We start from the raw sequence: 17,636 nt of genomic DNA on the forward strand, positions 1-17,636 counted from the left end.
TGTTAAGCATTGGATATTACATTGTATCAGATCCCAGCCATGAAATAGGACAAAGCAATAAATGAAATAAAGCCTGGAAAAAGTTAATTAAATGTTATACAAAAATCCACTTAAGTTCCTTTTCCTAAAGAAACAAATAAACACTGATCCATCAGAATCAGTGCTTTGAGTCTCAGTCACCTCTTTATATACATGGATGCGGATTTCACTGAGGCCCTCTAGTGGCAAGATTCAACCAAGTAGCTAAATTTAAAAGCATTAAGGAAAAAAAAACACTATACTGTATGTTTTCAGAGAAGTTGATTGGAACTCAGATATTTTAAAATGTACTTTCTGGAATAATTATAGTCATTCCTTAAAACAGTTACACTTTGCAAAATCTCTATTTCAAAGCTTTCTCTGAATGTCAAACTTCCATTATAAAAAATATAAATTTTCAATTTGATAATGTTAAGCAAACTTTACAAGTGATAGAAATGTCTGGTCAAAGTTATGAAGGACATAATTGTCTTTGTTTTTTAATGCTTCAACAGAAGAATATTTCCAAAGAAGTTCAGAGTTGTCATTTAGATAGTTTTTGAATACTCATAGAACAAAGTTTTCATTTTCCAGAATGTAAAAGCCATCTACACCAGAATATTCATTCTTATATCTCAAAAATATTCTTTCATGTTACAATTTGTATCATCTGGACACAATGTTAGTAGCACCAATATCTTGTATGACAGAAATATTGGTAACTATTGGAAAATAAATATTAGTAACTATTACTAGGAGAGAAAAATATCAGATTCCTGGAGGAATAAGGAATCTTAAAGATGACAGACCTCTTATTTTTTGCACATTTGCTTATTGTTGTGTACTTGAAAGGAAGGAAGGCAGGGAGGGAGGAGAACAGAGAGAGGTAAAGAGGGGAGAGGTAGAAAGGGAGAGAGAGAGAGAGAAATGATCTCTCCACTGGTTCACTCCCCAGATGTCTGAAGTAACTATGGTTGTGCCAAGCAAAAGCCTAAGGACTAGAATCCCATTCCTGTCTCTCACATAGGCTAGGGGCTCAGACACTGGCTGTCTGCCGGAATGCACACTGACAGCAAACTGGATCAAAAGTGAGTAAATGGGATGTGAGTCCTTCGCTCTAACATGGGGTGATGGTATATCCTGTCAAATCCTAACATATGAACCCCTTTTACTCTGATTTTAAACGTGAGAAACTGGATATCACAGTGGATGATGCCCGAGAGCACAAGCGAAGCATCAGAACTGAAACTAGACTCACCTCAGTCTCTCAGACTAGAAATTTTATCCTTCCATAAGCATCTTATCAATGCAAATTAAATCAAAGAGTCAGGAACCTTAAAAATGGTTTGCCTTATGTAAAAATGAAATTAAGCTGTGGTTTTCTTAGAAAGTTAACTGTGAACCACAGATATAGTATTGATACAATTTATTAATATTGATCTCAAATGGTGTGTTCTTTCAATTCTGTTTACTACCAAAAGCTAGAAAACCATCATATTCAGTGAGAAAGAGATGCAAAAAGTTAAAATGTAATTTTTCCAATCATCTCAGATACCAGAAGTTTGAATGTAGTTTGAAATCATTCTTAAAAAAGAAAAGGAAAAAATGGGGGGGAAAGCTGTCTGTTAACTTTATGCCCTGTGCTCATAACCTTATGCACATACTTGGTAGTTTCTGAATGCTACTCTATGTGGGACTAAGTCAACCGCCATCCTCCCAGGGCACAAAGCCAGTAAATGCAGAGGTAACCACTGACGTGTCATCAAAGAAGTCGAAACTGCTTTTTGGATGAAATAATCCCCAAGAGGCATAAGTAAACTACTGTTACTGTTGGATAAAGCAACAAAGAATGGGGCCCATTAGGCTCTGAGACGTAACAATGCCTCCTTGAAAGGCAAAAATAATTTATCTGTAGCTGGGAGATTGGAATTAAAAGGAATATGATGCATTGTTCAGGTAAATAACTGTTCCTCTAAATGCATATCTGAATGTCATATCAACAAACTATAATTCTGCTTCTAGTTTTTCCCAACTTAAATCACTTTCATAGAGTTGTAATCAAGATCCTCAAGCAATCTTAAAATTTTAACTGTAAAACAATATAGCACATAGCTAAGTCTATGAGTTCTGATATATTTGATTATCCAAGTTTTCCTGGATGGCCACCTACTATCTATTGAATCTTGGGTAGGTTATTTAATAATCTATGTCTCAATTTAATCTAAAAAATAGGAGTAGTAATAACACCAACTTCATAGGATTGTTTGACCATTAAATTAGATGACAGTCCCTTGAATACTGCCTTACACATTGTAGACAGTAAATGTTAACTATCACTTTTAATATTTAGAGAAGTGCTTTGCATTGCAATTTTATAATTTTATTAAAACTATTAAGTTAATTCTATTTCAATAACTTGTGGATTATGTTAATTAGAACATAAGGTGCTTTTTTTCTAAAACTGATGTCAAGAGGTTAGATTAAAAGGGTAAGAAATAGAATATCTGGGACCACCAAGGAGTGCAACATATTATCTTTTCTTGAGAATGTTTCCTTAAGGGACTGATATTTGGAAAATTAACCATGTTATTTAAAATAATTCATGTCTTTTTAGTTTAAAAACACCATGTGCCATTTAAATATTGCCTGTAATGTTTCATTTAGAGAAATAACATAACCAAGACTTTTAGAATGCATTAAAACTTAGCTTTGGCCGAGATTTTGGGTGAGGGAAAGTTCCCACATTCTATGGAATACGAGGTAAACACTTCAGGGATATTCTAAAACTGAAGAGCAAAAATGCAAGACTGGTAGTCTAACAATCAGCTTCTGCTCTCATCAGCAAGCATCAATCACGCTATGATTCACTAAAAAAACAAAGGAAAAGTTCAAACCTACTGAAAGTCCGGGCTTTCCTCTCATTCCCGGTGGTCCTGGCGAACCAGCAGTGCCCTAGAAGAAGAGAATCATAAAGGTAGAGAAGCTATTATACCATGAAAGGAAGGTATACCTTTACTCAAACAACCAAAAATCCTTAGGTATACATTAAGAAATTAAAAAAAAGTCAAACAATAACTTAAAACTATATTGATGTCTCATCCTAACAAAATACAAGATTAAATTATTTCTTTTGAATTTATACAATGTTCATATTTCTATAAAATCAATGTTTCAAGTGATACCTTGTCTCCAGGATACCCTGGCTCTCCTGGCTCTCCTGTAATGCCTTGTTCACCCTAGAGAAAGCATGACAATATTATAAGAAAACAAATATTAAGAACAATAATTTATCAGTTTAACTGCCTCTAGAAATGCATATATTTCATTATGCAAACTAGATCCTATTATTAAAAACAAGTTTCTATATTGTATTTATTTGAAAGTAAAAGAAAACTGATAATAAATTTGCTCTGTGATAATATTAACATTTAAATCACCTTATCACCTTTGATTCCAGGTAGTCCCTTATTCCCTGAAAGACCCTAAAAAAAGAGAGTGAGAGAGAGAGATTTTATAATATCACAGAGAAATTAAAGTGAAATACATACCCAATATGCAAATAAAACCATACCATTGGGCCAGGAATTCCAGAAGCTCCAATTGGTCCCACAGGACCTACACTGCCCTGGAAAAGCAATAAAAGGCATCTTGAAGCATTTCACTGCTATCAGAAAGAGATTGTGGAAAAATTAATAAATTATTGAACCTGGAGTATTGTATCTCACTAAGCTCCCACATGTGCCTTAATCTTTAACAACTTATTTTGCTCTCTAAACTTACAAGGCATAGCAAACTTTCACCTAAAGTAAAGTGCATTCTATCTCCTGAAGCCTTGTCACCCTGGAGTAGTCCATGAGATTTCCTTCCGAGGAGCTCATGTATTATTGCCCATGATTTCGTCTTGCATATTTCTCTAACCAGATAATATCTTACAGGAATATATTGATGCTGTGCTCCTAAGAAGAATTCGATAACCACTCCATTCCATTATGTGACGATTTTATCACTCTTATTAATTCAGCAGATTCTTGTTGAGCATTCCGATAATATGTACAGTCTGTGACATTCATTCTGTGATATTTCTCCAGCTAGGTAAAATCTTGAAGAAATATTTTAGCATCACACTCCAAGGAAACATTTTTAAAAATCCTTTGTTTCATTATACCACATTTTAATTTTACCCATTTATAGCAGCAAATTTTGAGGAAGCACTGTGTGACAGCAATTTGTGATGTGATTTTATGACTTTAAATTTGTAGAATGAAAAACTGCATCCTAAATTTAGGAATAAACTGAGTAGAAGACAAAAGACCCTACTCTTCTAAGCTTATTTCATTTATTCATCATTTAATACTGACTGAGCATTAACGCACCAGATACTGTGGTAGTGTTGAAGAAACAAAGTTGAAAAGGATACGTCTAATGTTAGATTTTTCAATCTAATGTTCCAATTTTTTAAAAACAGATCTACCATTATCATCTGCAAGCAAACACAGTAGGTAACAGTTATTGTATTCCAAAAATATGGGCATGCTTGACAGTTTATGGAAAAGCAATAACTTCTGTGTCACTGAAACCTATTTTTAGTTCTTTCTCTCAACTCCTCACTGTGTCTGTCCTCCACACAATTCCTCAGTCCAAATGTTTGGGAACTTTTAAGGCTGTATTTGTGAAGTGTTAAAATACTGTCCTCTGCATATGGGATACATATTTTTCTTTAACTGCATTTGTGAAAAATCATTTTGTTCGAGACAGAAAAGTGAGAGACAAATCTATCATTCACTACGCCAATCCCTCCACAGCTGGGGCTAGACCAGGTGTAAATTAGGAGCTGAGAACTCAACCCATGTCTCCCATCTGGGCTGCAGGGCCCAGTTACTTAACTGCCACATGATTCCTCTAGAGGTATACATCAACAAACTGGAATTGGGAGTGCAGCTGGAGCTTGACCAAGGTGCTCCAATAAAGGATGCAGGCATCCCAAGTGGCATCTGAACCACAAACCCGATGGCTCCAGGTGTCTTAGGATAGCCTTTCAGGTTCTTCTGTATTAGATTTCTATGAATCACTCCCAGTCTCCTTTCCTTGCATTTTCTTCCCTTTGCCCTTTTTGTCTCCCTGCCCGAAATCCTATGTTCCAAGCACAACTGATCATTTTTCATTCTCTCAACATGTTTTCTCTTAATACAGGACCTCAGTCTTTGCAGGCATAGTTTCCTTTGTTGGTACATCACCATTAGTTATGTATCCTGCATTGTCTTCCTGGTTTGGGTATTCTGTGTGACTACAAGCATGCTTCATTTTTTTTTTTTTAAATCTCCCAGGTCCAAAATAATAGTTTTGAAATAAAGTATGGATTGCCCATTGAAGGGATTACTGACAAAAAATCTCAAAAGCAATTTCTTGAGCTCTTTTTTTCCCAACATAACCTAGCATTTTTAATAGGCTGAATTTAAATAATACAACTTTCCAAACGGAAAATATGACTTCTTTACTTTTGGATGAATCATACAGTCTGTGAAACACAACTAAGACAAATTATTTTCAACATGCTTAATCTTGAAATATATGGGACTACTAGGGGAAAAAGGTAATTGTTTCCAACCCAACAGATATGTAATACTAATACATCATTGCTTGTAATTTCAAATTTTGTCAATAGGAAACAGTTACTCGTATGGTTACAGTAGCTAGTTTATTATTAAAGTTCATTATCATCTTGAAAATGTAATAGAAATATTTTCTTGCAAATTATGCAGAAGTTCATTTTAAGTCTCACAAATACAAAAGCCCTTGTGTCTTGTTTTTTTCCATAGGTATAATACTCTAAACTCACAAGTTACTGCACTTAAGCCAGGTATCTTCAAATGAATGGACTTTGTGTATACTAATATTCTATTTGAGTGACTCCATAAACAAAATCATAAAACTTAATTATTAGTAAATGCCAAAAAATACATCATAGAAAGAAATTAGTCAGATGGAGAATTATGAAGTAAAATTTGAATGGCATATACAGATACATCAAAGAAGCACCAAGCATATTGTGGCATGAAAAAAACTGCATAAAAATCCTAATCCTCAAAACTATGCTTGGGGTGGGGGGTGTGCTATAGAGATAAAGCCACTGCCTGAGATGACATCATCCCCTCCTGGTGAAGACCCAGCTGCTCCACCTCTGACCAGCTCCCTCATAATGTGCCTGGGAAAACAGCAGAAGATATCTCAAGTGCTTTGGCCTCTGCAACCATGGGGGAATCTCAGAAGAAGCTTCTGTATACCAGCTCTGGTTGTTGTGGCATTTGGGGGGAGTAAACCAGCTGATGGGCTAGCGCTCTCTCTCTCTCTCTCGATTTCTTCCTCTCTCTGCAATTTGTCATTTCAAATAAATAAATAAATAAACAAACAAATATAAATAAATAAATCTTTTCTTTAAAGAAAACATATCAAAAATGCCTTTCTGAAAGCATTTTCAGAGACTCAAAGGATAGGTTGTTCATCACTAAAAATAGCAGCCACTGGTCAATTAAGAGTTCTAATAAGCATACTGTAGAAAAGACTGATTTCCTCATGGTTCTTCAATCATTATACTGACAGGTAATAATCTCAGTCACTAGTGTAATTATAAAACTATAAAATAAACAAATAAAAATATATAGTATTATTACCCAGTTTTTTTCCTAGAAAATATCTTATCAATTGATGAGTGACTAAAGAAAAATAAGAGAAATAAAATAGTTATTTTCCTGTGCACTACTAGCATAGAGCTTTGTCTAAGAGATCAAAGATACATAATATTAAGCTTTTTTTTTCAATAAAACGTGAGATGAGGTGCCAGTAGTGACATGGCAGGCTAATCCTCTGCCTAACATTCTGGCATCTCCAAAAGATACTGGTCTTTGTATCCTTCAAAATACTGGAGAAAAACCTTAAATACCTTGAATTAAAGTCAGCCAAAGTTGTTAAAGACCTCCATGACAAAAATTACAATAAAAAAGAATAGAAGAAGACATTATAAGATGAAGAAATGTACCATGATCCTAGATCTGAAGCATCGTCATCATCACAATTTCTGTATTATCAATAGTCATATACAGACTCAATGAGATCCCAATCAAAATCTTAACAACATTATTCTCAGAGCTTGAAAGACAATATAAAAATTCAACTGGAAACACAAAAGGCCATGAATAGCAAAAAGAAATCTTGAAGAACAAAAATAAAGTTGGAGAAATCAAAATTTCAAATTTCAAAACATACTACCATGGCAAGGTAACCAAAAGACTGTTACTCGTACAAAAACAGAGAATAAAATCAATGGAACTGAATAGAAACGCCTAAGGTGAAACCACACATATACAGCCAACTAATCTTTGAGAAGAAAATTGAAAATTACTCTCATCAACAAATGATGTTGAGAAAAATGGATAGCAGCTTGCAGAAGTAAGAAGCAAGACCTGTCACCTTTCACCTTATATAAAAATCAACTCTAGATGGATCAAGGATCTAAATCTGCACCCAGAAAACACCAAACTACCAGAACAAAACACTGGAAGCACTTTATAGGACATAAGCATAGGCAAAGACAAAAAAAAAAATGCCCCAAAGGACAGGCAGTCAAAGTCCAAACAAATAGATGTACTACATAAAACTAAGAAGCTTCTGTACAACAAAGGAAATGATAAACAAAGTGAAGAGGCAACCAACAGGATGGGAAAAAAATTTTTACACCCTACACAACACAGGGGACAATATCCAGAATTTGCAAAAAGCTTCAGAAACTCTACAACAGTAAAACAAACAACCCTGTGAAGAAATAGGCAAAGGAAATGAACAGACATTTTTCAAAAGAACAAATTCAAATGCCTAGCAGACATGCAAAAAAAAAGGCTTCAGGAACCTTAACTATTAGGAAAATGAAAATAAAAATTATATTGAGTTTCAACCTAACTGCAGCAAGAATGACCTACATCCAGAAACCTATTAACAACACCTGCTGGTGTGGATGTGGGGAGAAAGGTACCCGACATTACTGTTGGTGGGAGTATAGATTAGCACAGAAACCATGCAAGTCTATATGGGGAATGCTCAGAAAGCTGAAAATTGATCTACCATATGAACCAGCTATTTTACTACTAGGAAAATATCCAAATTGCGTGAAATCTGCATATAAGAAAGCATCCTATACTCCTGTATTTATATCAGTGCGCTCCACATTCGTCCACTGTGTTCTGTATTCATATGGGATTCTCACAAAAAAAGTCTCAAAAGTAAATAAGACATATTTTAAGCTAGTGTAAATTTTCTGGATGTGGCAGAACATGATAAAATTTTAAATTCTTGACTTAAGTCACTTTTTTCAAATTTAGACTCAAAGCAGTTATGGGCTGTCACACTAGTTAAATATTAACCATTGTCCTAAGTACCCAGAAAATACTACACAGGAGTGAGATGCTATTGCTCATATTGTTGCTGCTGCTGTTAGTATTATGTAACAGAAAAGCTTAGTGTTTAAATGTCTTGGGCTCATTCAAGTTGTCTGACTCTAAATTTCACATTTTTGTTTTCCCATGATATAAAGTTAGAATCTTTGACACTGACTAGAGTTTTCCTAACCAAGCTCCTGACTTACTCCTTTGACCAAACTGTCATCTTGTACTTTGGAGCAGTTAAACGTAGAAGAAAGAACATTTAAAACTGGAGTCAGATTTGTGTTTCGCTCTAGTCTCTCTCCTTCGTTCAGTGATTTTCCTAGCAATTTCTTTGATTTTCTTTTATAGCCTAAAGTCCTAGCGCTTGTTTTCATGTGTGCTAAATTCCAGACCAGATGGTACAGGAAATAAGTAGCTATTCTATGTCACACTTTCAAGGAGACTATCATGATTAATAATTTCTTGATGACACATACATATACTATATATGTATATATGTATACACACATACACAAATCTACAGAAACATATTTCATCTTAGTTTACTACAAACTATAATTTTCATGTTCACACTAAACCAGATAACATTATTTTTCAGCAAGGTTAGTATCCAATAAAACTTCTCATTTCCTGAATTTTAAAAACATTTCTAACAAGCATAATTGTACAGTAAGATATTTTTTGAGAATAATATTTTGAGATACTCACTCTAATCCCAGGAAAGCCTGGAGGACCAATGCCACCTACAAGTCCCTATTGTAAAAGAAATGTCCAAAATTTATTATATAAGACTTACAGTCACTAAGGATATTTTCTGAAGATGAATACAAAATTTTCTAGGACATTTTAATCTATCTCAGATAACTACTGTAATTCCTACTCTTAAAATGTCTTTAATTTATGCAGAAAACCATGGAACCAATTTTTAAATAAAAGTACTACTTACTTCATGTTTTGGGAGGCAATGACTGCACCAAGTTTAAGATACAGAACTCTTAATGTCTCTTGTATATTTGATAAAGCAAGTAAACTCCAACATAATCAACATTAAAGACATAAGTAACCTATAAGTAGGCCTTCAAAAAGTTCACAGAAAAAAATTTATTATGATAAAAGAATGCAAAATTTCAATCAGTTTTGCACTAAAATAAACTGACTTTTAATTTCATTTTCCACTACCTTTTTTGAAATATATGAAAAGTTAGGTATTTATTTACTATTCACAACACTGTAACTCCCAAAGCACATTATTTAAAAATCTTAAACTTAATTTAGAAAATGAATAAAATTTCTCATTGCTGTAAATACAATAAAAACACAATTTTCCTAAGCATAGAAAGTATTGAACATTTTTACAAAATGCTATGCAGATGTAAGGAATTACCAACATTGCTATGTTATTTACACAAGATTTTTAATCATCATTATAAACTTTTAGCTGGTGTTTGATGAGTCTTTAGAACTCATTCTGTTATATCTGCAGGCTTTAAATGTCCCTAACCTACTCTAAGCCAGTGCCTTATTATTAAGAAAGTAGAGGAATAGCTTTTGCTAATTTTTTCACACTTCAAATTCTTAAAAATCAATAAACTAAAAATATCTACTGTTGCACTTTGAAATATTTCAAAGACTCAAAATATTCTTCGCAACAATTTTTAAAATATTTCAAAAGAGTTTTAAAAATTTTGAGATCAATTGTAATATATCTTATGCATATGTAACCAAAAATTAAATATGGTTTTATATTAGATATGTAAAATTTATATTTTTTGGAAATAAACCCTAAATAATGCTTACTTTATTATTCCTAAAATAGGAATATTCCCTAGAATTCCAGGCAAGAAAAAATGGTTAACATCATACCTCAAATTAGTCAAGTTTTTAACAACTGATTTGAAAGTTAATTCCACTTATATTTATCATTCCTTACAACAAGTAATAGCTTGGTTAAATTCACTGAATTGCTAACACAGATAATTTGGAAGAGAAATAAAAAAGAAACTAGTCTCAAATTACATTAGTAGTTTAAAGATGTTTAAATATTGAAACTATTCCCTATTTAGGCTATAAGACTTTGTGGCTGCTTCTAATTCAAATTTAAAAACTCATAGAGAGAATATTAATTGCAGTGCTTAGGATAAGCTACTTGAGAACAAAAAGCAAGGCTACCACCATCTCTCATTACTCACTGATAATAACATTAAACTGAATTTAGAATGGTAACTCTTCCCCAATTTGAATATTGATATCTGAGTAAACCCTAAGTACAAGACTTATAATAAAATGCTAGCAAGTAGGGCACTGAGGACAGGTGGGAGTTCAAAAGCACAAGCACAGAGTGTATTGATTTTAACACGAGGTATGTCAGCCTCTTCATTTCTATATGTCGTTGTTATGATCACATACTTGTAATATTTTAAGCAATAATACTTAACAAAGTCAAAAATAATCAATGGTTGTGATTATATCCTGATGCAATTTATCCAAAATATCTTGGGTTTATCTCCTATGTTGAAAAAAATCACAAACTGAAGTGTGCCCCACAGCTTAGAAATGGAGCTACAAGTGTTTATTCAGAAGCGTGATAATGAGGATGGCAAGTACACTTGCTATCGAATATAAATAACCTAGACAGTAATGTTGGACTATCAAAATGTACTCACAGGGCTGCCGTCAAGACCAGCTGGGCCTCTTTCCCCAAAGTCACCTGGAAAACCCTGGCATTGGGAAAGAGACAAAATGCTGTTAAAGCCTTTAACACATAGGAATCTCTTCCTTGTCATGTTTCCTAAAGAAAAAACAGTAAAAAATATAACCTCTGAACTGTAGTTTAACCTCATTAAGTACCATAAATTATGAAAATAATTCTACGTTACATATTGCAAAAGCTAACTTGAAGAGCATAGAAACTTGTCCACTCCCCTATATAAAATCACTAAGAGACAGAATGTAATCAAGATGTCCTGGTGACCACTACGGATAGTGATTTTTGCTATCTGATACCACAGACAATGAAAAAGTCTTTAGCATGTGATGAAACTCTGAAACACATTATTTTATATATTTTAACTTCACAGTACTAATATGCTCATTTTGCACTTGGTGAAATTAAAGCACAGAGACGAGGGTGTATTACACAGGTTAGACACTGGAGACAGATAGGATGGCGGGCAGTTGGAATCCAAGAGTTCGTCATTTTCTACTATGCTATACTGAATAGTGTAACTCATAATTTCAAGTTACAACATGAGAAACAGAAAGATCTTTATGAGTAAATTTATTGGAGAAAACCACAATACACATAAACTCTCTAAATATAAAATGTGTTACCACTGAAAATCAAAGCCTTTCAAATACCTACTGTATTGTAAAATTATGAAGTATAATAAAGTAAAAACTGTAAAATAACTGTCAATATGCAGTTATTGCTAGTTTTTATGAAGGGATTGTACTTTTCTATACTTGTACAGAAATGGAATTGAAACAAAAAGCACAATCTTTATTTCTTAACATAAGCTCTACATGTCTCAAGACACTTTTGCAAGTAATGACACCAGCCACTTAACCCATTCCGAAAAAGCGCAGGGTCTTAGGCATTTAATCATTTCAATAAAATGTTTCTAATGTCATCAACTGAAGAAAAACGGATGCTTTTAAAGTGTGTTTTTACGATTAGAAAGCAGAATTCATAATGAGCCAAATTAAGATCTGAAGGTGATACCCGATGATTTCTCACTGAGTCTGAAAAACAGCTCTTGCTCAATGAGAGGACTGACCAGGAGGATGGTTGTGGACAGAAGCACCCTAAGGGAAGCTGTTGCTAAAGTTTTGGTTAATGTTCTCAAAACAGTCTCATGGAATATTTTTCATTTTTTGAGTCTTCTATTTCTTTCCTTAATATTTTGTAATTCTAACTGTAGAGATCTTTTGCATCCATATGCTATCATTCTGTGTCCTTTTAGAAAGTTCCAAAATGCCTTGAACATCCAAAAACAAACAAAACACCCACTGCTGTGACTTTTGCTTTTAACCAGTCTACTTCTGCTATGTTTGGGCACATCCTCCTCTTGGTAGTCATTGCTTCATTTATGCTTTGCTTTCAGGACTGTGGTGGCAAAGCCATGTTCTACATCCCATTTCAATTATTTTAAGTAGTGTCTCATGATCCAACTGACATCTCTACAGTGTTGGTTCTTGCTTCTGTTGTCAATCACCGGTTCTCTTCAATAAGAGTATAGTTAATTTTTTCTTACAAATTGAACTAGATTTTCTGATTTGGTGCTGCAGAAGAGAGAAGAGGGGAGAACTTTCCACCAATTGTTCATTCCCAAACACCTTCAACAATCAGGGCTGGGCCAGGCTGAAACCAGGAATTAGCAACTCAGAAACTCATGTGGGTCTCCCACCAAGGTGGCAGAGACCCAGGTACTTTAATAACTTACACTGCCTTCTCAGCTACTTTAGCAAAAAACAAGGTCTGAAACAGAGCAACTGGAACTAGAATCTGCCCTCCAATGAGTGATACCAGTGTCTAAAGCAGCAGCTTAGCTTGCCAAGCCACATGGTTGGACTCCTTCCTCTGCTCAAAATGAGTTACCAATTTGTAAACTGTTGCTCTCTTTAGGCTATTTTCACATAAACTTCAAAATCGTCAAAGGTTTTACCACCCTTCTGTCAATTTGATGATGCTTCTTGCTTAAATTTTAACAGAATTCAACTGTCTGACAGGACTCTGTTTAAACAACTGTCTTAACCATCTTAGTGACCCAAACTAGATCTTGTTCAGACATTTTTCTAATGAGAGATCCTTCATTTGTTGGTTCACTCCTCAAATGTCCATAACAGCTAGACCTAGGGCGAGATCATAGCCATGACTTAAGAGTGTCTTTCACATCTGTCATATGGGAGCAGGACCCTTGGGTCATTTTCCATTGCCTTCCCAGGTGTGTTAGCAGGCCTTGATCAAAAGCAAAACAGCCTGGATCTCAACCATTGCTTATGTAGGAAGCCGATGTCACAAATGTCTTCTTAATTCATTGTGCAAAAATTATGGCCCCAAGACTTACTATTATAATCATTTCATAAGACACATTTAAAAAGTATAGCAATTGCAGAAATTAAAGTTCACCTTTAGATTTTTATTACCTCTTTAAATAAGTCAGTGTCAAATATTTTTAGCAGAATGCAAAAAAAATATCATTGGTTACTCAGTATAAACATTAATGGGTTAAACTTAAGAGATAGTTTACTTACGAACAAAAAGAGTACTCCAAGTTAAACTGTTAAATATACCTTTACAATATGGTACTGTATTTCAACCATAGCCAATAGCTATAATGCCATGATAGACTTAAATAGCAGAATGTTGAACTTGTGACTGTTGCTGAAGGACTATACTACTGAAACAATATGGGGAAAGTGGTGGGGAGGGGAAAAAGGGGAAAGAAGAAAGGCAGGGGGAAGGTGGGAATCCCTATACCTACAGAACTGCATCATGGAAAATAATAATATTAAAACACAAAAAGTACAAATAAAAATGATATTTTAATGGGGTAAAAATACATTTCCACTTGTTTACCTCATGCTAGAAGTACAATTTCTTGTACTCTGCCACGAGAAGAAAATGTGAAAACCATCTGTGTGGTCAAACATATTGTATACATACAGCCCTCCAAGTCAGCTCAAGTTCAAGCAAGCATTTGCTTTCAATGTCTTTGGAAGTCAAATTCTGCTGTCAACAAGCTTCAAATCTGTAATACATTATACTAGTCATTATGAAGTAATATTTGTACTTGAAACAGAATAAAGAGGTAAATGGAAACATAGCGGGAAATACTGTAAGAAAAATGGAATCCTAAAGATGATTAACTCTTTAGATGGACCAGAAATAGGTTTTCCAGAAATCTTAAGGAAATAAGTAAAAATGGGGGGAGGCACTGCATAATAAATGTCTAGAAGAGGCACACCATATAGACATAAATAGATTAGTGATCTCTTGGTGCTGACAACATTGGTAAAGAATGGCAAGTGACTGCGCTTGAGTACTGGACTTCTTTACACATAATGGAAATGTTGTAAAATTAGTGTTGTTACTACGTTGCAATTCTCTGTTGCCTAAAACCACTGAATTATTCACTTAAATTGATGTATTTTAAGGTATGTAAATTTTATTTCAATAAAGTTCTTCTTTAAAAAAAAAAACCTACAGGTATTATCAGTCTGACCAAGAAACTGGATTAAATACAAAATGAAAAATCCCTGGGTAGTCACACAAGATTGGCTAGAGGATGTAATTAATTTAGAACTTATTCTCCTCTCTCCTCTGTCACACTCCCTGTCCCATCCAGTGGAAAGAGCTACTGTCCAGCTCAGCTTCCCATAAAACTGGTGACTATCCCCTATCTAGGAAAGAGAACAAAAATATAAAGAGGCAGTATTACAAACAGTTTTTTTTAAAAAATCTTACTACACAAATTCTATGTTCTACAACAAGCATTAAAAAATGGAGAACCCGTTAACATCAAATTCTTGTTCTTCCAGTAGTTTAAAATAATATACAGGTATTAGTTGACTTTTCTCCTGTAGCAACTTTGCTGAACTGAGTAATATGTACTTTTAAAATTTCAACTTTAAAAGGCTAGAATAAAGAGTTTTAAATATTTTCACCCTGAGAAACGATGTGTTTGAGTAGTTGAAAGGCTTATGCTGATGTATACAAGGTCTACACATTTCAAAATATCACGTGGCACCCCCATAAATATGCATGATTGTTACAATTTTTTAAAGTTAGAAAAACCTTATGCTTTTTATCTTTATCTTTTGACTGCATTTATCCACTTACTCCATCCTCCATTGAATATATTATTTAACTTAAATTCTATGTACAGAAATAATTTGTTATTTTTATCACTGTCTCATGTTGGTTGCTTTATCATGAATTTTTGAAGTAGTTCCCATCAAATCTTAAAATATTCTACAGTCACTGCCAGAAAGTCATTATTATATTTGGCTATTGTTTGGGTAACTAATTCCTGTTAAAGGTCATCTCACCAGCATTTTGTGTTGTCTAATACATTATTGCTTGTTAGTCATTCAGTTGTAACCACATACCTTATTTATTGTGAGGAAGTTTTTAAATTCTTCCAATCATGAATCTAAGAGTTTGTAGTCACATATTTTCATTGCCAAAATTTTTACAGCAAATGGTACATATTTTTCCATGAATACCCTAAGTACTTCATAAGTGTGGTATTATTAGCTTAGATTATTCTTAGATTGCATGATAGAATATTTAAATATCTTTAAAAAATGAAAAGCTTCTATGCTTAGTAAAATGTCCTTCTTTAGCTCTACAAAATAAAGCATAAAATAATTAGGAAAAGACAAGGGCCAAATAACCATAAAATGGTTACAATAGCTCCATCCGTGGCTTTTAAAAGTAAAAGCAATTAAAAAGTCTACTAAGGAGTATATTTTTCCCATGGTAAGATTTAAAAATAACATATTCAATTTAAGTAAAGCAACAGCAAAATGATCACAGAAGACACATGAAGTAAACAGGTATCATTGATAACACAAATACAATTTGCTTGTTTTGTCTTTGCATAGGACTAGAAACACTAAAATAAAACTTAAAATCACTGTTATGCATTACAAATATACAAAAATATACTTTTTATGATATGGTTCCATAGGCATAGGGATTCACCTTCCACAGTTCCCTCTCCATATTACTACAATAGTATAGTTCTTCAGCAAGTCACAAGTTCAACATTTGCTATTTAAGTATGTCATGGCATCGTGGATATAGTCAATGACACAAAGTCTAGTATCCCATTGTCAAGGCATGTTTACCAGTCTCCTTGGGATGGCATTGTGGCACAGCAAGAAATACTGTCGTTTTAAATCTTTCAAGGATAAAGCAAGCCCACTTTAGGAAAAGACTGCAGTGTGGAGTAGCATAAAACGAGGCAGTCTTTACAGACTTCTCATAGCTGAGACAATTTGATTAATACTTGAAAAGTCAATCCTGTTCTAATAATTGGGACTAATCAGTAGGAATTCCCAGTTCAAGTTGAACATCAAGGTAGGCTGAGGACTAAGGTGAGTCTCATTTCTTAGACTGAAATTCCTGCATTGTTCTTAAATACAAGTTACCACCTTTCTCTCCAGGTATGAGAACTGCAATCTTTCCTTGTCCTTTGTCTAAGAAAGTTTGATTAGGTACCCATTGTGTTCCACCTCAGTCATAATGATCTTGCCTTATTTTATCCAGTTTCTCTCAAAGAAAACACTAAACACAACCCTTGACCTACTTGTCAGAAATATATTCATACTTCTGATTTTGAAAATTTATAAAACAGAGTTTTTCTTTATGTTAGCCATACTAGAAACTAAATAGAAGCTGAATATTCAACTGCTGGCATTACGTCTTTATGAAAGCATATGCTTGCTTCACGTGTCAGTTTTGTTGATTGGATATCCTTATTTTTAGTGTCTATCAACATTATAGGCTGGATTAATTCCAATTCATGACATCTTCCATACATCTTTTCATAGTATATATCACCAAATATAGTTCTTAAGGTTCTACCCAGTAAGTACAATCTAGAAAATACATTTTCTTTGAATACAGTTAAAAATTAATGACAGTTTCCCACAACGTTCAAACAATACTAGTTTACTATAATAATAATTGCAACCTTTTCCAAAGACAAAAAAAATAGTCATTAAATCCCCTAAAATGTATGTGTCTGAGGGGCCAGCACAGTGGCAAAGTACACTAATTCTCTACCTTATGGCACCGGCATCCCATATGGGTACAGGCTCATGTCCTGGCTGTCGGGCTTGCAATCCAGTTCCCTGCTCATGACCTGGGAAAGCAAAGGAGAATGTGGGAGACCCAGAAGAAGCTTCTGGCACCTGGCTTTGGATCAACTCAGTTCTGGCTGTTGTAGCTGATGTTTTCCGCCATCACGGAGGTGGATGGAGTTTGCATCAACCTGATGAGACATGCAGACCTCAGGCCAGACCCAGAAGAGGCAGCTTAGATCTATGGTCATATGCAATGGACCCCTGCCGGACCAATGACAGACTCCAACAGGCACTTTTCCCAATAAGATCTGGAGCGGTACCGCTCCCCCTTTCATGCCACCAGGAGTGTAAAAGCCTCCTGCATGTGTCTTT

General features: G+C 34.3%; 1 protein-coding gene across 1 annotated transcript in view; it reads right to left on the reverse strand.

Annotated features, from left to right (window-relative positions):
- COL24A1 (collagen type XXIV alpha 1 chain) overlaps positions 1-17,636 on the reverse strand; it is a 298,672-nt gene that overhangs the window by 216,953 nt on the left and 64,083 nt on the right. Inside the window, exons 12-17 of the mRNA XM_040987252.1 lie at positions 11,114-11,167; positions 9,159-9,203; positions 3,590-3,643; positions 3,456-3,500; positions 3,201-3,254; positions 2,917-2,970 (exon numbers count right to left, since the gene is read on the reverse strand). Coding sequence (XP_040843186.1) covers positions 2,917-2,970; positions 3,201-3,254; positions 3,456-3,500; positions 3,590-3,643; positions 9,159-9,203; positions 11,114-11,167 — 306 coding nt within the window. The remainder of the gene's footprint in view (positions 1-2,916; positions 2,971-3,200; positions 3,255-3,455; positions 3,501-3,589; positions 3,644-9,158; positions 9,204-11,113; positions 11,168-17,636) is intronic.

This window comes from Ochotona curzoniae, unplaced genomic scaffold, assembly GCF_017591425.1.
Source record: "Ochotona curzoniae isolate NIBS_2020 unplaced genomic scaffold, NIBS_Ocur_1.0 contig_4612, whole genome shotgun sequence".
Lineage (NCBI taxonomy): Eukaryota > Metazoa > Chordata > Mammalia > Lagomorpha > Ochotonidae > Ochotona > Ochotona curzoniae.